General features: G+C 41.4%; 1 protein-coding gene across 1 annotated transcript in view; it reads left to right on the top strand.

Moving 5' to 3' along the window:
- The window catches only part of astn2 (astrotactin 2), a gene marked incomplete at both ends in the record, with an annotated part of 472,482 nt that overhangs the window by 260,336 nt on the left and 185,877 nt on the right, over positions 1–26,269 (top strand). Inside the window, one exon of the mRNA XM_080756633.1 lies at positions 12,759–12,909. Within this exon, the coding sequence (XP_080612759.1) occupies positions 12,759–12,909 (151 nt within the window). The remainder of the gene's footprint in view (positions 1–12,758; positions 12,910–26,269) is intronic.

The following is a 26,269-nucleotide window of genomic DNA, read 5'->3' as shown; positions in this document are numbered from 1 at the left end:
AGCCAATCAAATCATCACATGCCGTGCTACAAACACGTGCTCAAACACACCTACACACAAAGCTGTGCATAGGAGGGGCTAGCACCCCTCAATAGTATTTATATTTACTCTGAGAAACATGCAAGAAAGCTGGAGTTTATCAGTACAGCATCTTGCGTGATAGCCTTGGATACGCACGCACGTGTTGTTGTGAGAATACACAACAACAAGGCTCTATAGGAGATCATTGGCAGAGAGTAACTGGCAAGAGTCCAGCCTCATAGCAGCAGACTGCGGCAGCAGACTGTGGCAGCAGACTGTAGCAGCAGACTGTGGCAGCAGACTGTAGCAGCAGACTGTGGCAGCAGACTGTAGCAGCAGACTGTAGCAGCAGACTGTGGCAGCAGACTGTGGCAGCAGACTGTAGCAGCAGACTGTGGCAGCAGACTGTAGCAGCAGACTGTAGCAGCAGACTGTGGCAGCAGACTGTGGCAGCAGACTGTGGCAGCAGACTGTAGCAGCAGACTGTGGCAGCAGACTGTGGCAGCAGACTGCGGCAAGTAACGACAGGTCAAATAGATGGACACTTAGGAACTGCAGGGGTGACAAAGATGAGAGTTTGAAATGTGGGTGTTGTAGTTTATCAAGAGTCTAATTAAGCAAGCAGGATGTGTTCATTCATAGACGCGGACATACGCAGAAATGCAGCCAAGTTGTGCAGGTGTGTTTTTGTGGTCCGGGGGAATGGCAATTGCCACCATACATAGTTCACAATTAACCTCAAATGATTTTATTGTATGCATATATTCTCCACTTCTGACATATTTAGCATATTAATAAATGGTAAATGGTGCAATTATATAGCGCCTTTATCCAAGGCGCTTTACAGAGATTTTGCATTACATTCATTCACCCATTCACACACCAACACCGAAGGAAACCATGCAACAGGCACATCGGGAGCAATTAGGGGTTCAGAGTCTTGCTCAAGGACACTTCGACACCAACTCTGGGGGAGCCATTAATCCAATTCTATATCGGCTCTGAATGCATCTCAATCCACACCCGTCTATCTACTGTACATGTGACACGACACGTGTTATACACATGTGTTTTATCATCATGCAACCATACATGCATTAGCTAGCTACTTTCATCCACGCATCTCTATTTTGGCTCATATCATTTTGGCTCACGTTGTAAGCTTGGCGATCGCCTTATTAAATGATTCTTCTAGCACTCGCATGACTGAAGTAAAATGTGGCAGGAGATGGAATGATGATGGATGATGATGGTCATGGAAGGGGAACTTCTGAAAGCGTCATGGGCAAAGATAATCAACTTCAAAATCTCACAAGATAGGTCAAAATACCTCAGAGAGAGAGAAAAACAGACCATTGCATCATTATTACTCTTTTTATTAATTTTTTGTTCCTGATTCTCCTAATGTTCCTTCAGCAGTCAGAAACTTTAAAACATAAACGGCTCTCCCTATTGTTTTAGAACATGTTTGACGCGTGAGCTTGTAGATCGGCAATGTTTTGGTGACAAGATTTGGCGCAGAGTGAAAAAAAGAGCATACTAAGAAGTACAGTTAACTCAGGTCTGTTTTACTAATAATACAGGGTTTATTTAAGTGTTTAAGGCAGCACCGCTTGCCTTGTTTTTGCACCTGTGACCTAACTCGACACCAAATGCAAGCTACCACACCTGCTTAGCACAGCGGGCAGCACAGACGCAATGCAAGTAAAATGTGACAGTAGCCTATATTAGCCACTGAGTTTTACTCACTTTTTACGCTGACTAAGTTCTCCATGCTCTCAAAACGTCAGTTAAAGGAGAATTGCAGGTCCCATTGTCCTGTCCTAAGATGAGCGATGCCATCTCTCAGTTGACACATAATATCCTGTCGGATACCAGTGCCCATGTGGCTCAATGAAAATCTCAGACCAAACGCAGTCAATCAATCAATAACATTTTGGTTATTTATTGTTTATCATTTGATTTTGAGACATACCGATACCGATCTTTCCCGATCCGATCTTTACATTTTTATATAACACTTATGCCATATCACAATAGCAAATATCCTAATGTATGTCACTCTAGTGTTAGCCTGGGGTCCACCTAGGCTTTCTATGGCATAGGCAGCTCCCAGGAGGATCCACCGGGAGAATCTAGACGCAGCTGCGCGACATGAGACTAATTAATTAGAGCGACAGAGAGAGAGAGAGGAGTGTGTGTGCCTGTGTGCGCTACTCTATGCCGAATTGAAGTGGACTCGGTCCCAGACTTTTTTTTCTCTCCCTTGAAATAAAAACGTCAGGCTACTCTGTAGTCTGTTGTGTTACCTTTCAATTATTGAAAGGCAAAATGTGACTTTTATTAGAATGACTGTCATTGTGTTTTATTTCTTTCTATGAAAGCATGGAATCATAGCAAAATAATGATGTATTGGTTAATTAGGGTGAATACAGTTTTACAGCTTATAGAACTGAAGTCAAGTTAAAACTTTTAATGAGTATCTCTCTCATTCAGAGAGAGTACTACAGACACCTATGCCATCATGCATAGCAAGCCGATTTCCGATCACCCGATCTGATCGGGACAACCCTATACCGTAGCTTGAAGAGGGAAGTACACATGCTAGATGTAGCTTATGACCAAATGGATTGCTTGGAAAATCTGGGCATGTGAATGAACATTATTCAGCTCTCTGTTCAGCAGCTACTGTTTATGTGACCTTGAGAAGGGCATCCAACCCCCTCATCCCCTCATCCCCCAGCTGCTCGGTGGCCAACAGTAGAAGAATGATTCTACTCTGAAGCTTGCACACACACACACACACACACACACACACACACACACACACACACACACACACACGGACAGGGCAGGAGGCAAAACGTAGTCTCGGCCACGCCTTCCACCTGGCGGAGACAAAAAGTTGCTGTCCACCACTGAAAATGAAAGTGTGCCGAGTAATATATTGCCACGCCACATTGCCTTGGACAAAATAAAGTTTTTATTTTTTTATTCATCAGTGTTAGCAGAGTGCACCGATTGAAAGCATTCAGCATGCTTCATTATACTGTGTGGATTATTATTATATTTAGGGTATTGCTCTGCAGGAGGTTAGCCGTCTGTCTGTCTGTCTGTCTGTCTGTCTGTCTCCGTCCGTCCGTCCTGTAAGGGTCCATTTGGTTCCATTTATACACTCTCAGAGTTACAGACCCTCAATGACCCCTGGGAGTCCCTCAATGACCCCTGGGAGTCCCTCAATGACCCCTGGGAGTCCCTCAACCCCGCTTGGAGAACCACTGCCGCGTTCGCCCCTTCCGAAATTCCACACGTGCGTTCCACACCCCCACAGTGCCAGTCGGTCAGATACACCGTTGTCCAGAACCAGCACAAAAGCCCGGACCTGATCACCCCTATATCTCCATATATGGACCTGGCCTGTTCTGACATCACAACACTTCATATTTGGGCATGCCTGACACAGAACTCCATATATAGGAATAAAAGGGACACAAAGAGACAGATTCAGAAATCTCCATATATGGGCATAAAAGGGACACAGAAAGATGGGTGGAACGGGTACTCTGATACGGGTACAACGGGTATTGCATAGCCGGGTGGGGCATGGATCTCCAACTTCCATCGTTACTGACTCGTTGCTCTACAGCCAGGCACCGTTTTAGTTTACTTTAACATCCAAACGGCTCATGTTCCCTCAACATTTGACCAAGTGAACACAGAGACTGTTATGCACCACAATGTTTGAGGTGGCCATTTAAGCTGTTAGGGTACATTTAGGAAATAATTGGCAGCTATTGTTGTGTACTGTACTCATCATGATGTCGTGAAGTCGACAACATTTTCACTTACACCTGACAATGTGTGACAGACCATCATCTCTAATGGCTATTTATAACATTTACGGCACACACACGTTTGTCTTCATTTGTTTGCCTATCTCTCTTAATTACTTCTGTTGCAACAACATTGCCACACGCGTACATGCACTGTACTCTCTCTCTCTCTCTCTCTCTCTCTCTCTCTCTCTCTCTCTCTCTCTCTCTCTCACACACACGCACACGCACACACACAGTGACACACAGGTTCTCTATAACCACAGCAGGGCACCTATCTCGCCATCACTCAACATCCTGTTCCTTGTCAAGTCCCATCGCTCTCTCGCTGTGTGCTATTTCACCCAATTCCCCGTGGTCCTGTTCCAAGCAACGGCGCTTTTTAGTTCCTTTCCCAAGGAAGACATATGGTCCCCAGGGGATTTCGTATCCCCTTGTTCACCCTCATAGTGGGCATGAGCTGGGTATATGGGCTGGAGAGAAGTTAGAGAACACAACAAAATAGATGAGTTGCACTGTATTGGTCAGGCTGAAACAACACAGAGAGCCATTCTAAGATGGTGCAGGTTGCAAACATGTTATTAGTGTTCCTGGTGTTGATGTTGCAATGTATACGACGACAATGACAGCGACAAGAAAAGCACAAGGACATCCGCTATATGCTGAATTCCCTGCACTAGCTAATTCAAACTAGCTAATCAGCACATTTGGCTCTCAAACTTCGTGTACATACTGTAATGTGATTGTTAACCCATTAAGACCTCGGCCGATCCTTCAGAAATGCCTTCTAAATCAGCAGTTCTCACACTTTCAAGATTTAGCAAAAATGTTCAAAAATAGCTGATGTATAAGATCGAGCTTTTTTGGAATAGCCGGAACAAAATGGTTTATTTCATACCCTTATTAGTCACTGCTAAAGTTAAAATGACATGTAATGGCATGCCCAAAATAGGGACACCAGGTTGTAGTTTCAAAATAATTAAATAAGAAACAATGAAACGTACTGTTAGTATAAAAAAGTATTTACAGTGCCTCAACAAACACAAATCATGCTGCAGATGATTTTTTTGAGCCAGGGGCTTATGCACAGCTTTGTGTGTAGGTGTGTTTGTAGCAGGGAATGTGATTTGATTGGCTGATGTAGGATGATATATGATGTTAGAGCTCCCCTCACTTCACATGAGTGTGATTTTTACTCTCTTCTAAGCTGTTTGTGTGCGTGCGTGTGCGAGGCCAGAGAGAGAGAGTGAGTTATCTCTTGCCCCTTCACTGTACATTGTAAAGGTCCAGTGCAACAATGCCAGCTGGGGCGGGCCTGGAGGCTTTTTATTACTACTAAAAGTTAATGGATGGCGCATGCTGATTTCTCTGGCTCTCCATCAAGGCAGCATGACAAGCACGTCCAATCAATGCAGGCGTGCCAATTAGCCTTAGACATGACCTGCTATCACAATGCTTCACAAATGACACTTTCATACATAGTAAATTGCTGTAATAGTGTGCACACTCCCACCTCCCAGTGAACTGACGCCTGCAAGTGATGGGGGCGTTCTGTTTTTTGTCGCAGAAGACGAGTGAAACATGCTTTTTCAAGTCAAAGCATGTATGCGTGTGACTTCTTCATCATACCCGGAAGTTATGCGGGAACGCCTACTGTGTGAGTGGCAAAGAACTACTTTCAAGGTTCAAGCTTACTTTGTTTTGTGTCCCAGGGGAGAAATTTGTCTGGGACACAAAGACCGGCACTGCAACATTTACATCTCCACCACTTTCTGGCCTTGACAGCCCATATATCCAACCATAAAAGACAAGTCCTATCTGATTGCATTGCCACTCACTTTGCCACTCGATTTGCCACCTGTTCACCTTGGTTAAACAATGAAGCCATATACTATCATCGTACGACGGATTAAATAGCAGATCTGCACAATTATTTCTAAAATTATTATTAACTTTTTTTACATTATTTTCTTGGCACCAGGTTTAAAAAGACATCATTCAACTGATCAGATATGTTTCATACGTATAGTATAATAAAAAGAATAATAATGATATTAAACTAAGCATTTTCATAATGGTAGTCGATGTGTCTTCGGTCGGCTGAAACCTTGCCCAAATTTGTGCACATAGATATCATACAGTAGCAGATATTTCACAGGCAAAATATGTCACTGGCAGCCCACACGAAGTCTGAGATCTATGTTGGAGCCAAGCTATTCTTACGAGAACCTGATTTTATTTCATTTTATTATAATTTTTACGTTGTACTTGGTAGCATGTAGAATCGACGGCCCGTTGACAAAGCTATCGAGGTACAGGAAAGGTGCTTGTTTTTTATGCCGGATATGTTTTCATTTTGGATATCAGTCCCTGTACTGGCCTCGTTAAAGTTCCCCCCGTAGGATCTTTCTTTATTGCTTTATTTCCACTCCTCAGTGACATACTGTGACATATTGATGTCAAGGTAGAGCCTCAGGGAGATTCAGGGATCTCTGCATGCTTCAAGCTGTGAGGTTTGACCTTATGTGCTGCACTCACTTCCTGCATCAATGGCCACATTAGTGGGAGGGAGAGAGAGAGAGAGAGAACATCAATAACTCACACTTCACATTAATTACACTATGACTTCACTACTCTGTGCAGCGAAAGTTCATTCATTTATCAATCAATCAATCTCTGTGCCTCTCAGTCTCCTCCCCCCCCCCCCCCCCTCTGTCTCTCTCTCTCTCCACATCCCTCTCGTGCGTGCAACTTGAGTGCACACTGTTGATTTTGTGCATAGACACGGATCAGAGCTAAAATAAATGTTTATTTTAATATGTCTCCGGAGAACAAAGTATTCCGACTGCTTGTTTTAATAACAGTAGCGTGTGGGTTTCAGTGAAGTCACATGAGACTTGTGTTAATTTAGCTCTGGTGCTGCATGCAGCAGCACCATGCGTTATTATTACCACAAAGGAATGTTTTTTTCTTGGATGGATGATTTTATTTTGTCATTGAACACAAGTGTACAACGAAATGTACTTGATGATGGCATCAATCCAATGCAAAAGGAGTGGCATAATGCATGGGAGTTAGTAGAAGCACTAACAATGTAGAATTACTCTAGCTCAAGTAAAAGTCCTCCATTTGGCATCCAAATAAACTCTAAGTCAGAGTCCTGCACGGCTCCAATTTTGACAACCCGTGCACACCCCACCTGTCAGATCTGTGGACCGACCCGTCACCCGTGATTATATCAAAATACAAACCGCCCTGCTTGTCAAATGATGGACCCGTTGTCCGCCTCCGTTACCCGTATCACTGCTCACTATCTTTGACTTCAGGGTGTGTGTCGTCGTGTATGTGACTTCAGGGTGTGTGTCGTTGTGTATGTGACTTCAGGGTGTGTGTCGTTGTGTATGTGACTTCAGGGTGTGTGTCGTTGTGTATGTGACTTTAGGGTGTGTGTCGTTGTGTATGTGATTTCAGGGTGTGTGTCGTTGTGTATGTGACTTTAGGGTGTGTGACGTCGTGTATGTGACTTTAGGGTGTGTGACGTCGTGTATGTGACTTTAGGGTGTGTGTTGTCGTGTATGTGACTTTAGGGTGTGTGTCGTTGTGTACAGTATGTGACTTTAGGGTGTGTGTCGTCGTGTACAGTATGTGACTTTAGGGTGTGTGTCGTCGTGTACAGTATGTGACGTGTATGTGACTTCAGGGTGTGTGTCGTCGTGTATGTGACTTTAGGTTGTGTGTCGTTGTGTATGTGACTTCAGGGTGTGTGTCGTGACTGTCGTCGTGTATGTGACTTCAGGGTGTGTGTCGTTGTGTATGTGACTTTAGGGTGTGTGTCGTTGTGTATGTGACTTTAGGGTGTGTGTCGTTGTGTATGTGACTTTAGGGTGTGTGTTGTCGTGTATGTGACTTCAGGGTGTGTGTCGTTGTGTATGTGACTTCAGGGTGTGTGTCGTTGTGTATGTGACTTTAGGGTGTGTGTCGTTGTGTATGTGACTTTAGGGTGTGTGTTGTCGTGTATGTGACTTCAGGGTGTGTGTCGTCGTGTATGTGACTTTAGGGTGTGTGTTGTCGTGTATGTGACTTCAGGGTGTGTGTTGTCGTGTATGTGACTTCAGGGTGTGTGTCGTCGTGTATGTGACTTTAGGTTGTGTGTCGTGTATGTGACTTCAGGGTGTGTGTCGTTGTGTATGTGACTTCAGGGTGTGTGTCGTGACTGTCGTCGTGTATGTGACTTTAGGGTGTGTGTCGTTGTGTATGTGACTTTAGGGTGTGTGTCGTTGTGTATGTGACTTTAGGGTGTGTGTTGTCGTGTATGTGACTTCAGGGTGTGTGTCGTTGTGTATGTGACTTCAGGGTGTGTGTCGTTGTGTATGTGACTTCAGGGTGTGTGTCGTGACTGTCGTCGTGTATGTGACTTTAGGGTGTGTGTCGTTGTGTATGTGACTTTAGGGTGTGTGTCGTTGTGTATGTGACTTTAGGGTGTGTGTTGTCGTGTATGTGACTTCAGGGTGTGTGTCGTTGTGTATGTGACTTTAGGGTGTGTGTCGTTGTGTATGTGACTTTAGGGTGTGTGTTGTCGTGTATGTGACTTTAGGGTGTGTGTCGTTGTGTATGTGACTTTAGGGTGTGTGTCGTCGTGTATGTGACTTTAGGGTGTGTGTCGTTGTGTATGCACGCAGCAGCAAACGTTGTTTGGGCAGAAACACTGCACTCTGATTTTCACAATGAAGTGTTACCCGCCCGCATTTAGTTCAGTACCGCCCGTACCTGCATGTGGACTTATAATAGTCTTTTTCACGCGTCAAAACGGGTATCGTGGCCGTGAGTACCCGACCCGTTGCAGGACTCTGCTTACAGTACAAAAGTTATTATTATTAATTATTTATAAATTTTGCAGAAATATGTTACAAAGTAGAAACATAGATCTACAAGCTCACAACGAATTGTGATATAACACACATTGTGAGCTTGCAGATTGTCTATTTCCGAATACATAAATAAAGACGTCTATAGTACGAGTATAACGTATTGCATATATTGAAGGAAAGTAAATATTCTTCAAAATTGTACTTGAAGTACAGAACTTGAGTAAATGTACTCAGTTACTTAGTCATGAGCCATCTCAATACTCTTTGCTCTTTGAACATGCACATGCACGCGCGCACACACACACACACACACACACACACACACACACACACACACACACACATCATTATATTGTCATATCCATCGTTTAGTTTCTGATTATTTTGTTGCCTGACAAAAGATCAATCAGACTACATTATGTGAATAACAGTAGCTTCTTGAGAAGTGCTTTTGTTTGTTTGTTTAGGGTATCTGTCGGTCTACTGCATATTATCTCGATAGTTTGTTTTTGTATAGTCACACATTACAATAATAATACATACATTTTCTTCTGCTTATCTACAGTATAGAACTTTGTTCTGCTTACTATAAAAGGTGCGTGCGTGCGTGGCTGTGGCAAATGACAATGTAATTCAGTCATTCTGGTGCATCTCCTTTCCTTTTACATTTGTCTGTTTTTTCCCTCACTCTGTATTTTATGGTTGTCTCTTGTCTCCTGTCCTGGTCCTCAATCATTTTTGGCCTCAGATCCCCTTTTGGAAATGTGTTGTGCCAGGAACTCCCATTATGTAAGAGAAGATTTGTCATCATTTGTCATTTTTCTAAAATAAGAAAATTGTGACGCATCGAACATTGTGAGCTTGTGAATTGGCTATTTTCAAATGTGGGAATAAATAAGGCTTAAGTGTTCCTCGTTTCTCTGGGGAAGACCTGGAACCCCTTCAAAGGACCCCACTTTATAGGAATACTTTGCCAGTTTTCAGCAACAAATGGCACCGGCTGTCCATCTTCTCAGTATCACTGCAGGATATTGGCTTAGACCTGGGCCCCACAATGCATCTGCCATGTCCCCCCCCCCCCCCCCCCCCCAAAAAAAAAGAAAGAAAGAAAGAAAAAAACACTACACTCTTGGCAAGTACCGCTCCATATCGGTGAGAGCAGTGGTTCCCAAAGTGGGGTCCGGGGACCCCCAGGGTTCCTTGAGGGAGTTCCAGGGGGTCCCCAGCTAAATGATAGTTTAGAACCAAATGGACCATTATGGGTCTGTAACTCTGAGAGTCCATTTGGTTCCATTTGTTCACTCTCAGAGTTAAATAAACATTGATTTTACAATATAAATTGGAGTCTCAGAGATAGAAATGCCATTAAATGGGAGTCCGACTAATGCATGTCAAACTGTGTGTCCTTGAAATTAAACGGGTTGAGAAGAGAATGACTGCTAGAGGCGTAAAATCTTCTCTTATGGGGGTCCCTGGCATATCTCTTCAAATGGGGGTCCGCAGGCTAATTATAGTGTCAATTTGTGGGTCCTTGACATGAAAAAGCTTGGGAACCACTGTCGTAGAGGACTATCATGCAGTACATACTGGTAGTTTGTAGTACATACTGGTAGATTGTAGTACATACTGGTAGTTTGTAGTACATACTGGTAGATTGTAGTACATACTGGTAGATTGTAGTACATACTGATAGTTTGTAGTACATACTGGTAGATTGTAGTACATACTGGTAGTTTGTAGTACATACTGGTAGATTGTAGTACATACTGGTAGTTTGTAGTACATACTGGTAGATTGTAGTACATACTGGTAGATTGTAGTACATACTGATAGTTTGTAGTACATACTGGTAGATTGTAGTACATACTGGTAGTTTGTAGTACATACTGGTAGATTGTAGTACATACTGGTAGATTGTAGTACATACTGGTAGATTGTAGTACATACTGGTAGATTGTAGTACATACTGGTAGTTTGTAGTACATACTGGTAGATTGTAGTACATACTGGTAGTTTGTAGTACATACTGGTAGATTGTAGTACATACTGGTAGATTGTAGTACATACTGGTAGATTGTAGTACATACTGGTAGTTTGAAGTACATACTGGTAGTTTGTAGTACATACTGGTAGTTTGCAGTACAACTGTGAGAAGCACAGACTCCATTGATGTATTTTCTCAGTCAGCGTATCTCACAGTGACATGGTTCTGTCTGTCGGACTGTCCATCCTGTACCCTTATATACCACCGACCAAATGCTCAGTCTTTCGGCACCTTTAATTAAGGCATACAGCTGTAGCTGTGTCGTTAAATTATGAAGGTTATTTGCAATAACTAATAATCCCCTGTGGTTATTTGATTTTTTACATAATTCACAAATCCAGGTCAAGATCACTCTTTTTTTTATATCCTCAAGCTAAGAAGTATCTCTCTCTCTCTCTCTCTCTCTCTCTCTCTCTCTCTCTCTCTCTCTCTCTCTCTCTCTCTCTCTCTCTCTCTCTCTCATACATCCCCCGGCCTCCTCCTACTTTGTTCTGAATCTTCCATCTACACTCGATACAGTAGGCTATATATGTAGCTGTTCACTAACATTATTGACGTAATGCACAAATTAAAGAAACAATGTATTGCAGAAGCAAAATTATTTCAGGCTTATTTTTCTGGAAGACTAAAGCACAATTTGTACTCTGCAGTCTGGTGGCACGCACAAACATGGCATATGATTTGCGTAAGTAAATACATAAATAGATCGCTTTTCCAATGCATACATTCTTGAAACACATCAAAATGTAGCCTGCATTTGCAAATGTGCAGTGATTCCTGTTTGAAATCCAGCGTTTTATGCGTCTCATCATTGCTCAGAGCAGGAGGCAGGAGGTGTTTTTGCCGAAAACGTCTGTTGATCCCTCGGGAGATAATAGCCAACCCATATCATCTAACTAAGGCTTCCATGTACGTTAACTCCTAACCACAGGTTATGACAAAAGGAATCAGTTGTTGCATTAATATCATTTGTACAGAGCCTTCTCATCCCAGAGCCTGACTTCAATTCAGTTTTTTAATAATCGCTCAGGTTTGCTGTCCTCCGCCAGCTGTATAATAACGCTGGGACTTCCAGTGTAACACCTGCGTTATTGCTGTATTGTTCCATAATGACATAATGGAAATAGATATTTGTTTCGAGGACAGAAGAGAGGGGATGAATTAGGCATAGCAAAGATGTTTGTTTTCAAAGGCACTCTTCAGTTTACCTTTGCCTTCTACTTTTTTCATTTTAGATGTGATATTGCTCCGGGGAGAATTACAGGGAGAATTACATTGAACAGCATTTAACTTCATGCTTTATTATCATTTTAATCTTTCAATTCTCTGGAGTGAAAGTGACAATATATCTCAGTAGAACAATGCCCATGAAATAACAAACCCTCCTTAATTTCCTGTGTCTATGTGATTCTCAGATAACAATGTACAGGCATGTTATGCTGCAGCATATAGGTGCATTGTTTTAGTGTTTTACTTATAATTATCAAACATGTTTGGTTAATGTGAAACTACTGAAATGAGGACAATAATTGTCTGCAATTGATTTTGTTTGGACGACTTAAAGATCCAGACTTGCTGAAATGGACATGAGTTGGCCCGCTGTTTTCTGACTACGCCCGCCCCAATCTCATCGCCAAAAATAGCCAATCTGCAAGCATCTGTAATTTTTGGCGAATGTCTCCCCTCAGAATATGGATGCTGGAAGTGGTTTAGATTAGCAACCCATTTAGACCTATTCGTTGTTGTTTCAATACTGGAACCCCTTTTTGTAACATTAGCTGTTGCTATTTATTTTATTTTTTCAGAAAAATCCCATACGTTTGAGCGGAGGCTCTATAGAATCTATACTAGCGTAGATTCTCTTTTCTTCTGTTACAGTGGGGAAAGCTTTCACTAACAATAGCCGATCGACAAGCACACAACGCAACACATCTAGGGGATGCTGCTTTGGAAGTGTTTTTTAAAGCCATTGCCTTTTCATTCTCTTTACAGAGAGGAAGCTATGATGTCCACATACTTTGAGACAGTTGATGACCTCCTGGCATCCTTTGGGCCTGCGCGCGAATGCTCCAAGGACAACGGGGGCTGCAAGAAGAACTTCAAATGTGTGTCTGACCGCCGGTTAGACTCAACTGGCTGCATGGTGAGTGAAAGTGTACATGCTTCATGTACACAATAAACGTTGATTTAACTCTGAGAGTGTACACATGTGACCAAATGGACCATAATGGTTGCAGTTGTACACTCTCTGTGTCGTCCATCGTAGTTCATGTGATGAGCTAGTCTTTTTCTGCCAGTTTTTCCTTAATGTTATTGAGACCACCACACTTGCAGTCAATCCGGAACAAAGGATAAAGAAGGGCGTGACAGTGTAGCCAGTACTTTTGTAATAATAATCAAAAATCGACAAAAGTTTTCAAATAATATTGTAGTGTAGTAAAAGTACAATATTTGCCATTGAGATGTAGTGGAGTAGAAGTACATTTAAAAAAAAAATTGGAAGTAGCCTATTCCAGTAAAGTAAAGAAAAACTCAAAATTAGTACTTGAGTACCACCACTGCACAGGACACATTACAATACAGCTTCTTTTTCACCCAACGATCTCATGCAATTTGCGTATTGTCTCACTTCACTTCTTCACTATGGTATCTGGTGTTACCCCGCTAGGCTTTATGTGACATTTATAGTGTTTTATTATGTCCTTGGTTTTGATGAGCCAATATGATTTAGTGCCTTGGTGTTCCTCGGGGTCAAAAAGACTTGCAACCTTGTATACCCTCATTATAAGATATCCATTACAGTTTTACTAACTAGGCTAAAGTAAGTGTAGACGTGACGTTGTGCCGTCACTCAATGCAGGCAGGGTGCTTAAACAGCAAGCACTCATGCAGAAAGATAAAATAAAACATGTTACCATAGTTTAATAAGTTAGATTGGGAACGTGTGGTGACATTACGCCTGGGGAAGCCGGGTGGTAGAGTAACAGTTTAAATTATTTTTTTCCAGTTACCAGAGTATACTGTATATATCTACAGTTTAGTTAGGTTAGGTAGGACACACTTCATAGTAGATGTTGCTGTGATGTTTCTTATGCTTATCCAACAATGGTGCAAGAAAGTTGATCTTGTATTTCAAACTGTCCAAGCATGTACACATCATGATGCATCATATCCTTCTAAACTAGAAGCTTATAAACAACCTAGGCTGGACATAGTTGAACATAGATAGGCTTGACCAATCATTTTCTGAGTTATTCCATGTTAAATAAACAGAATGAGTGAGATCACTTCATTCCGTGATTCCGATAAAGCAAGCGTTTATACTCCTGAACTCCTATCCTATCATGTCAAAGTGCTAGCACTTCAATAACAATAGCGGACATTGGCCACCCCTTTATTTGTGGCCATTGCAATTTAAACTAAATTGTCATTGTTCAGCAGCCAATGTAGAAGGATATAAGTCATTATATAGGATATTCATTTTGGACCAATACCAAACCTTTCAAGAGTGTAAACATAGGGAATCCCACACCTTCCAATCGAAAACTTTTTCAGCATGAAGTCATAATAATGGAGTGACGGATGAAGAGGGACTTTAAAGGATAATTAGAAAGTGCCTTACAGTATTAATTAAACTAGAACTACTGCATCAAGGTTATACAGTATGCCTCTGCCAAAGAGTTGCCTGTCCAGACTCTTATACTGCAGCATGTAGTGGAAACTTTGAAGTAATTTAATGAATGAAGTTTTTTGAGGTCTCACTGACCTTGACCTTTTGATCACCTACTTATAATCAGTTCATCCTTGAGTCTAAGTGAACGTATGTGGCACAGATGTGCACTTAGGGAATTTCATGACATTTGGCACAGACTGTGCTAAATGTCATGAAATTCCCTCCAGGCATTCCTGAGATATCATGTTCAGGAGGTTGGGGTGGACGGACAAGACTGACAACCCACCAGCGGAGCCATAAATAATAGTCTAGAACCCAAGTCTTAACTGGAACTCAAATTGAAAAAGAAAAGAAAAGGTGGATGGTGCATTTACATGGCATCTTTATCCAATTAGGGGTTCAGTGCAGTAAAAAAAACTGACTAAATATACTGACAATTTCGTCAACAGATAAAAACTAGACTAAAATGTTAGGGAGGGAGGGACTAGTGGAGAAGAGATAATTTTATGCTTGGTTGCGCTCGGGTTGTTACGGTCTGAAAATAGCAGATCTACAAGCTCACAACGCGTCGTGCTGTGAAATGTTGGCCTGCAAAAATGCATTGTTGTCGACAAAAAACAACTGTATATTTAGTCGACTAAAATAGTATATTTAGTCGACTGAAACTAGACTAACACTAGAACATTCCAGATGACTAAAATGTGACAAAAACTAAATGGAAACTATTCAAGAGACTATGACTAAAACTAAAATCTAAATGTCGCTCATTTATTCAACAGCGGTTGTATTTGTTGTTGGAGTGCTCGCTGTACCCGTTGTCATGGCATGGACATAAATGTGCATGAATGAGGAACAACAGTAATCATTTGTAGCTTAAATTGGTATTAGCGGCACAAGCCAATAGTTAAATTGGCCAATTTGTGAAGTGTTTCTTGAAATGCATATTTACATATTAATATATTCTGAAAATAATGTTAAAGAATTTGGATGTGTAGCCATCCAGTCCTCGATATATGACTCTTTGCATAATCCTAATCGATCCTACAATCTCTACAATACAAATGATGCCCTCCGACGCTAATCCCAGCTAAATCTACTCTAGTGATACCCAGATGATGAAAACACAGGTCTAAGGCTGCCACACATCATGGTGGCTCTGATGTGTAAAGGGAAGAGGAGTAGTAGTGATGAAAACGTGAATTTCTTTTATACTGCAAATGTAAATGTGCTTTAAACCTTGTTCATCACTTGTTTCAGCTATATTGATTGGCAGTCCTCTGACATGATTGATGCGCTAAAGATGTCCCAGCCTTATTTCCATGCGATTAGGAGCTGTGCATAGAATTTCAAATGACATTCTCATGTTGAGAGATGATTGGATTCCATTTAAGTGATTTTTTAAAGTGATTTTCGTGTTAAATGGCTCTATAATTCTGATAGTAATCATTGCTATAGAGTATATTATGTTCAGTGACAGGAGTCTCCTTGTCTCTCCAGCTCTTCAGTAAACAAAAAATGCATTTTCAGGTCATTATATCCAATTAGGAGAGAGAACTCACACAGGATACATGATACATTCTGAAGTGCATTTAGCATTTTGAAGTGATGAAACAATGAAATAAGCAGACACAAATGAAAATGGAAAAATGTCAAATTGGCAACCCACCTGATAATTCATTTTCTGTTTATTAACACCCTGAGCGCACAGGACGCCCTTTCAATTAGTAACACCCAGCGCCCAGGATGGAGATTGATCAAAAGGACGGATATTATTGATATCAAAACCGATCGCATCACTCCACAGGCTGGGAGCGTCTGTGGGACGTCATCGAAAATGTTCCCCCTCTGTTTAGCCCACGAGACCGAAGATCTTAAAGCGCTAATAACTCTTGATCTAAATCATTCCGTCCAATTCTAAGCAAAGATGATGTGTTAGACGGCCCACCGCGGTCCTGTCACTAGGACGCAGTAGAATGAATCATACCTCCTGTTGTTGTCGATCGCCTCTGTGTTTTGGCCACATTTAGCTGCTTCAGCCACATAACATCCAGTCCGTCTGTAAAAGTGTTCCGTTGCTATAAATCGCTGGACGCTATGATTCAATGGATTAAATAACCCCGGATGTTTGGGGTGTTAAAGAGCTGGAGAGATGGGGAGACCACTGTTACTGAACAAACAAAATATAGTCATTTACCTTTTAACACCTGTTTAAGCACATCATCCATAGATGAATACTGGTTCCAACTTCTAAATATTATCTGTCAACTGCCTAAGGCGTTCAGTACCTGCTTTGGTGTATGAATATAATCCGGACGGCGGCCGCTTAAGTGACTTTCATCGACTCCCAATATAATAAAACATTTACAAAAGGTTCTTTGGAAAGAAGCAGACTTTATGGGCGATGATTGGGCACTGCACCAGGAATGTGTCAAAGAAAAGGAAGACTAAAGACAAACTTTTTAGCAATAAAGAAATCTATTTGTGGAAATGTCTGTATTGGCTGGAGATGAGAAAGAATAACCTTAGGAGTGCAGACTTACCTTAAGAAAATCTTTAACCCATTTAGGACTGGTGCCGATTCTTAAAACGCCTTCTAAATACTGAACTAAGTGAAAGTTTTCAAATATGGATGAAAAACATTACAAAAAATGTAATGCTGCTAATATACTGTACATAGCAACAAGAACCCCAAAAGGGATTCCCGTCCTGAAGGGGTAAAACACCAAAAGGGGTTCCCGCCTAGAATGGGTTGATAATTATCCTATTTTGGACTTCTAGAGGAGCTACGGTGTAAATGTGGAGTAAATGTGTTTCCACCTAAAATGTGGTGATGCATATCCACTATCGAGCATAAATATTGTTACAAAATAATGGGAGTATAATTGACCAAATATAATGACATTATAACGGCATGTGGAGTCCATGCTTGACATTTTTCTACTTGGTTGATTAGGATAGCTACCCTCCTCGTCTTCAAGCTCAAAATTGAATGATTCAGTATGCTTATTACCGTATATACATCCTCCATCCCTCCATCTTGATTGGTGAGCAGTGCAAAGATACGTCTTTTGGAGGAAGAGACAGAGACAGAGAACAAGAGAGATGTGTTTGGGTGAGCCGTGGCGATGGGCGGCTTACCACCACGGCATGACGTTACAGTATGTTGTAGTTTTCGGTGGTCACCTTAACACCTAAAACTGGATTATTAATTGGCCTTAAGATGTGAACATGCTTTACTTTCACTGAGGAATGATCAAATAGGACTCCCTTAAGTATCACATGTAGCAGGAGGACACTCTTTTGATAGTTTTACAAGTGCAGTATAAATGTCGCTTGCTTCACATGTCCGACTTTGATTCATGTGCCCTAGTTTTATTTTAGATGGAGTGTTGTAAACTTCAATGCAAGGGAGGTTTACGTCTGGCAGATTTACAAGTAGAAGGCGATGGGGAACTTTTGATGCCAGACATTTGACAGGAGTTTGGGGCGGACTTACGTCGTAAACCAATTAAATTGATGAGATAGCTGGGATTGCTGGGTGATGGATGGGTGAATCGTTAGGGGGTTGGATGGTGCTGTAATTTGACCGGCCTTTAGGCTGGTTTGTCACTACCAATCAAAGCCAAACACTGATACTGCAATTTCCTTGTTTTCATTCCTTCCGCTTCTCCCTCTGTCGCCATTCAGAGACCAACAGTGCAATAACGTTCTCTCACATTCACAGCACCGTCGCGGTGATAAGACTCCTCTTTGTCCTCTCGCTCAGGAGAATGCACTCACAAAATGTTGTTTTTTATGCCAACAGGGAGACAGTGATGTATAAAATATCCATGAAGGTCTAGACTTTTCTTTTTCATTTCTCTTTACACAAGAAAAGGCCTTTATCTTGAATTGTATACAGTGAGTGAGTCACAGTTTTCATTCCATTGCCTTCAATGTCAAATGTTCAGCATTTCTATTTCTATAGGGGCTTTATCAAAGGCACTTTACAATGTGCATTGCATTCACCCATTCACGCGGCGATGGCAGAGGCATCCATCATGCAAAGAGGAGCCGGGGGTTGACCCCAGGATCGTACCCGGAAACATACCGGTCCTAAACAACTACTCTGCCGCTTGTGCATGACTACACAGTTATACATTTGTGTGAGTACGTCTGTAATCCACGTAACTCGGGAACCGTTCGCACCACCGACTTAAATTTGGACACACGTGTTCCACCCCACCACAGGGGGTGCCCGGCCTTGCCCAGACACAATAACTGGGTGGGGCATGCATTTCCAACTTGCATCGTTGGGCACCGCTCTAGTTATATAACTAGTTATATACTAAATAGCAGATGTACAAGCTCACAGTGTGTCATCTGCTATTCATGAAAAATCATGAAAATATTTTTGAATATGTATGTTTTTAAAGCAAACTTTTGTAACTGAAATATTTGCTTCTGCCATTCCCTGGAACAAAATGTTTTGAGGATTTAGATGTAATTTGTAGAATCGGACTCAGGTCTTAAAGAGTTCATGCACACACTACACAGCCATGCTAATGTAACTCTGAGAGTATCAGTTATGTATTTATTTTCCTATTGAGTAGCGAGCGTGCCTGTAGGTATAGTCGCAGATCATTTATAACCGGTCCCTGTAGAAAAAAATCTTAGGTATTCTACTTACGCACGTCGCACTCACACTGGGTTGAACCCTGTATGTTTTACATCCCACTGTTCCCATGACAACTCAGATTAATCAACCTGAGTCATATCCCCAAACATACATCAGAGCCAGCATCGTCTCCACTAAATGCATGGCATATTATTAGTAGCTCGGAGGGGCTTTGACTTATGACTGACTCATAAAATTGGAGATGTGCTAGCACGTTTTTATTATTAATCACCGGGCGAAGAAGATATGTCTTACTCATGTTCATTAGATAAAATGAGGCAGCTTGTGCCCTTGTGTGACTCCGGGTTCATGTTAATAGATGGTGGAATAGAGGGCGGTGGTGGAAAGTGGCCAAGTACATTTACTCGAGTACTGCACTGTACTTAAAGTACAAAGTTGAGGTACTTTATCGTTTATTATACTCTCACCCCACTACACCTGAGTATTGTGCTTTTAACCCCACCGCATTTATTTGCTAGCTTTACTAGTTACTTTGCCGATTACATTATTATAAAATGCACATTAACCACTTATGGCCAATGTTATGCTTCGGTTATAATCAAACATTGAGTTAGTTTATCACATTGTATATTAAAAAGGAAACGATGCATAATCAAAAGGAACAGCGATGCGCTGTGAGCTCATAGAGACATAGATGCCAAAACGTTTGCTTGTAACGGAGCATTTCTCCATTGTGGTATGCTACTGGTGTGCTACTTTTTACTTACGTAAAACACCATACATCTTCCACCAGCATGTACGGGGGGTGTGCCTGTAATTCTAATTTAGTGCAGGGTAACAGGTCAGAGGTCATCTGCCACTTCACTAAGAGGGAAAGAGGCTCCCATGAGAAATTAGAATGGGTTGTTTCACTAAAGCCTGTGTATGTACGTGCGTACTTTGGACACTAAACCTTACCTGAAATTACTCAGTGCCATATGACTTTATAGCCATACCACGTTGTCAGCGTTTTAATGAACAATGAAAGAATATTCTACATTTCACTGAGGGAGTTAGTGTTTTTTTGTTTAGTATGCCCACCACCTCCCCCCCGCCAAACAATGATAAATAATACGTGTTTTAAATAATATTTAAAATGCATCCCAGCCGTATCATTATTTTCACGGAAAATTATGTGATGAATGACAAGCGTGTGTGACGAGGGCTAGGCGCCTGACCTGCTCTGAGTGTGATGATTACCATGATTATGAGCAGGGGGAGAGCGAGGGAGGGTCATGTGGATTCCTGATGCTACTGTGGCTGTGCTCCTGGCTACCACGTCCAGGGAATTCTTATAAGGTAATTCATGGAGATATCAGACCCAAGAAACGCGGCGTGAGGCGATGCGTTTCGAGCTTCTAGATCTGGTACTTTAGCTACTTATTTTTATTTGAATCCGGAAAAGCTTGGACAGTTTCCCACCCGACTGAGACGATCCGTTGTCACTCGAGCTAATAAAACCAAATCAAACGCACAGTTAAAGTCGAGCCGTTGTTGTTAGGCGGCAGCCATTCTTCCTATAGACCTATACTTTCATTTGCTCTAAGCGTGTATCCATTACTGATTCCGGTTCAGCTTTCCCCTAGCTTCCCTTGATTGGGTGCGACAGCTTATTTAAACTGGAAATGCATGTAAAATGCAAGTCCCTGCGACATGCTGGCGTAATATCTTTGGGGTGAACTTGTACATCATGGCTTGGGCTTTGGCCATGCTGCCAGCATGGCTGCCCTTTAGGGCCACATGGCTATAGGGATCCATTGATTCCGAAGGGATCAATTGGTTCCCAAGGCTACTTACCGTATACATGTGAACTCGGCTGCCGTACCAATCAAATGAAGCTCTTGGAAATTGAAGCGAAAAAAACACGAAAACTGAACCTTTGTCTGATTTGTGCTCCAGCTGATTTAAACTAGAAATAAATAAGTAATCTGCTGGCCGCGCCAATCAAGTCAAGCTATTGTATGGGAAACCGAACTGGAAGCTGAAACTGGTATACCACCTCCGTGAAACCCAGGACTACAGTTATGCACATCAGCCTTTTCCTCATAGTTTATAGTTTTCACTTTTTCCCAAATAGTTTTAACTTTCTTCAGCAGAACTTGAATAAAATAAAGGATTGTAGGCCTATACAGGTGTTTTGTTCTGGTTATAATATGGACATTTGTCATCTCTATCTTTTCATTGTGCGAAAGGCAGCATGTCCGTTATTGTTCGTTCTACGCGACGATCTCTAAATCTACCCTGTCATCTCCAGCAGGGCGCCATGATTCTCCAGAAATTGCACAAAGACTGGCTGATAGAGCAGCGAAGAAAAACTGCTTTTACAGTTGGTTTTTTTTGCCAGGAACGAGAGAAACAGCAGTTGACGTTGTCAGTCAATATAAATTCTCCTTTTAAATTTTATCGATTCAGAGGACTCGAGTTAAAACCGGTATACTATTCATCTGACTGAATTTAAAAAAAAGCATGCCCATCCCGTTTTCCTTCAGCGTACTCGTACATTTTGAATGGACCCCTACAGACAGCGTCACTGTCTTGCAGAAATCTTGTATCTCTATATTTCATCTTTTTATGTTTTTTCCCCCCTATTTTATACCTTGTTGCAAAAGAGCAGATCTACAAGCTCACGACTTGTCACGATGTGCCACACTGTGAACTTGTAGATCATCTATTTTTGCTTCTTTTATTTAACATTTTGATTAATCAAGAAACCACTTTGGACATGCACGGTTTCCGCCCGACAGAAAGAAGTTTCTGTCTGTTGTTTCTAATCTCCTCTGAAGCAGATACCTGCTGACTTAATATGTTCAGCTTATCCTTGTGGATGACATTGAATTGTGCTATTATCTTTCATGTTTTATGGGAACCAGCAAAACCAAGAAACGCTCCAGAACTATGAGAGAAATAATGTGCGAGGAAGAAATGTTAGACTAATGACTTCCAGCATTATGAGTAACATTGATTTTACAGTGAAAAATTGCAAATGAGAGTACATTTGGAATATAACGGAGATGGGATAATACACTGGTCAGACCGAGATAACTTTTCTTCCTAAAACATACACCAGATACTAACAAAGGATGTAATGTGAATAATGTGTGTTCCGCTAGGCGGTGAATATATAGAGTAGGATCCTAGAACAATATGTTCACAACCAATACTTCGTTATTCACAGTATCATTGAGTGTGTCGTCTGAATGGTGTGCACTGCGGGCCTTTTCAAGGACACTATAAGAGGATGAGTTAATTCACTGATAAAAAACAATCTGCTTTAGACTTTTTTTTTATGTGAAAGCTAATCCTTTTAAGTGTTGCCCTCTCTCCCAAGCTCTTATTTCCGATGGCTTTGGAAATAAAGGGGATGGAGCTTCAGCCTTGTAAAGTTTTCCATTTCGGTAGAGAAGAGCTAACGTGATTCTTATTGGACACACACGGACAAACACAGACACACACGGTAGGTCTGAAATCCGATTTAGTTCAGTTCATTTACCTAAATGAACTGCAATGAGCCAAAATTACGTCCAAGAAGATTTATAAATACTACCAGTAAAATATTGATCTTTACTTACGTTCTCTGTAGTTTTCCAATTAGTATGCACGCCAAGCAAATCGTTATCATTTGAAAGATTGGTGTGCTGAGCATCATGGCATTTTAGTATTTGATGCTATTTTCATGTTGCTGCATTTCCATCAGTGTTTGGAAATAGTGTCTGCCTGTTTATTTGGCTTTGTTCTGGACTGCAGGCAGGTCCAGTATTTAGGACCGACTGTCTCCAGTCTCCACCAGCAGTGGTGCATAGTCACTAACTACTGTTAAGTACATACATTTACGGCAGTGGCTCAGGTGGTTTCAGGTTTGATCCCTGCTTCCTCCTAGTCTAAGTGTCCTTGAGCTCTTAAGACACTGAACCCCTGAGAGAGAGAGAGAGAGAGAGAGAGACAGACAGAGAGAGAGAGTGCTCGCGTGTGCGTGCGACGGTATATGTGGTGGGTGACGGTGTACAGTACGTGTGTGTGGGTGCGAATGTACGCATGTGTGTGCGCGTCATGAAAACAGGATTTTTACAATCTTCATAAAATACAGCACAGCATGGATTATACAAAAATAAACGTATATGTTCATTTAATCTTAAAATAACTAATTACAGACAACAGGCTAATCTACAAACGGTTGTAAAGTCGTAGATTAGACGGTAGTTTTGGGTGAGTGACATGCTTCTGACACAAACATTAAATTCCCATTGACAATGAATGCAGATGTTTTTATAAAACTACAACACTGATGTAAATGTCCACTGTATTTCAAACTTCCAAAATACTGGCCATCAGCATGGGTCATTAATGCCTTAATGTGGCAACCTTGTATGGCCCAATGACCCCTGTTTACAACACCCTGTTTTCCTTTATTGACATGTTCTCATTTTCCGAGTCACCACCTTGACATCGCAGTTGTGGTTTTAGCACCATGGCTTATCGCTCCATTAAAGGATAAATAGTATGTCGTAAAGCTGGTTTATGACGTGGTACACTGATGTCAGCCTCTCGTCAATGATAGAGCATAGTCAATAAACACAACAGGGCTTTATGGTTGAGGGCCGTTATATTTCATTATTTATATTTTTCAAAACATAATGAAATTCATTGTCTGTGGCTACGCATTGCAGTAGGCTACTGTATGTTATAATTCAGCCAGCAAGTGTTGTGTTTGTGTCTTCTCTGTAGAAGTGCATATTACTGTATGTTGGATTAACTCAATTTCGTGTTTCCATTCTTGTGAATGCGTTTCTGAACATATTTGTGAATGTGTTTCTTGTGAATGTGTTTCTTTTTTAGCTCATTATTTTTTAATTAAATTAACCCAAATCCAAAGCTCAGCATAAATGACACAATAGAAATATCCTTTGGTAAACATCATTTCAAATTCAGAGAAACTTTGCATAGTGTACATTCAAGAATAGGCTATATTGTGAAATCAGTTTGCAGTAATAAATGTAACATTCTGTGGAAGAAAGTTTTATAACAGACACTCGTTCATTCATCCAATGTTCAACTCTAAACTCTTTCACTTTTGTTTCCTTACAATAGTTGTATAGACATTTATATATACTGCTGCAAGATCAATATTGAATGTATATTTTATAACGCTGTAGCAGGATGTGAAAGCTTGTCCAAGGGGAAGATGTGACTCACTCTGCGTACATCCATTTTTCACAACTGAAGAATAACCTTTCCCTATGTTAACGTATCGAGAGAATGTGAAATATGAATGCTTGTCGTCTTTGCTTGGAAATACAGTAGGTGCAATATAAAAGCATAAGAGTTGTTAGGCTGAATACTTGAATAACACGCCATTGAAATGCCGTAACGAAAAGGACTTTAAAAATACCCGTGCCTAAATTGTTAATCGATTCTAAGTGTGCCCTTTAAGTCCCCGCAAAGGTGACGATAATATTGATGAAAAAAATATAACAACTCAATTTGTTCAAAGGTTAGCTGGTATACCCGCCCGGGCTTGAAAGTAATTTCCCCCACACTTGTTTAAAAAGCCTTTCCTATTTTGTATTCCAGAGAAGACGGAGTCTATCACTCCAATTGTCAGCCTGAAAAATGAGCATCCCCCCATAGTTCAGCACATCTCTGTAGCTTTTACTCTTTATTGTGTGAGCTGAAAACTTTTAGCTATTGTCCAGCTTGAGTTCATGCGTGCATGCATGCATGCATACTGTACATACATACACACATACCCTCTCCAGGACCCCTTAGGGGTCCCCACACTTCATGTTGAGAACCTAGTTATACTTGTCTAAAAAGCTAAATTAATAGCTAATGCATCTGCAAAAAAAAGAAAAAAGAGGAGATGTATTTCACATGAAGCTCATGCTGAGGTTTTGAAGACGTCCCTCGTTTCTGTGGATCGTCTCATTACCGCCCCTCAGCTGGGGAGATGTGAGACACGTCATTCTTGTGATTGCTCATTTCTTCTTATAGCAAATGCCGTGACTAAATTATAAGACAGGCTGCGGCTTTTGTGCCTTCCCATTTTTAATGGTTAGCTCTTAAGTGTACCACATGTTGTCTGAGGTGTCCAAATAGCTTTTCATTACTGTGCAGTGTGCACATGACTGGATGTTATAAAGTCGAACTGCTATTCTGCATATTGTGTTCTATGGCCCCTGTCACTGTAAAGTTTCCATTTGGCGTAATTGTAAAGAAGGTGAGGGGGGAAAAAAGCTACTTGCAGATTTTCCGCACTACAAAGCAAATGGTATGATAAAAAGCCTGTGTCTTAAAAGTCGTACAATTGTTATGGACAATTACTTGATTGGACTCGAGCAAAATCTACAAGAAAATCAGAAATGATTGGTCCCTGCTGTGAATGAATACCCAGATATGTTTCATAGTAAGGGTATGTTTCATAAAAGGAAACCGAAAGACAGCAACACATAAGCAGTACATCAAAAGTGTTTATATTGCTGTATAAAGCCCCTGTCACGTTATAGCAGCAGAAATGTTGGAGTTTCACAAGTTTTGCTGAAAGCACATGCCGCAGGAGTGTGGAGGTGGTGATATTCAGTGGGTATTCATGCAGGAGCCAGCCATAACATCAATGTACCGTCTGATCTACTTCCATTGATGTGTAGCTGTTATTGAAAATAGTTTGGGCAGCGGTTTTTTACTGTTTTGACATGGTCATATCAATTGAAAACAAGTCGACCATCCATGCAGTTTCATGATTTATGGTTTAATTGAATTTACCATTATAGTATGAAAGCGGCTAAACCTTAGTGTTCCTGTACTGGCCGGGGAAAACATTTGGGCGAAAGTAGAAGATCGACAAGCTCACAAACTTGACGCATTGCAGGACTTGGACTACTCTCATGGCCCACCATGGAGCCCTAGGCCCACAGGTTGGGAATGGCTGATGTGGAGGTTTAAGTTTGTAACTGCATTGTCACAGTTAAGGAGGAGTTACTCTCTATACTTGCAACACTTGACAGGCTCTAGTCTGGCCTGGAGTCACATTAAATAATGTTAAGGTGGCAAAGACCAAGCTAACCTTTCAATTTGTGAAACCAGCACCAGGCAGTATGTTGACATTGATCTGTGTATTGTGCACGCACGCCACGCCACGCAGTCACACAGTCACAAACACACACACACACACACACACAC

Source organism: Protomyctophum bolini, assembly GCF_963924005.1.
Source record: "Protomyctophum bolini genome assembly, chromosome: 22".
NCBI classification, from domain to species: Eukaryota; Metazoa; Chordata; class Actinopteri; order Myctophiformes; family Myctophidae; genus Protomyctophum; species Protomyctophum bolini.
This window is presented reverse-complemented; position numbering and strand designations above follow the sequence as displayed.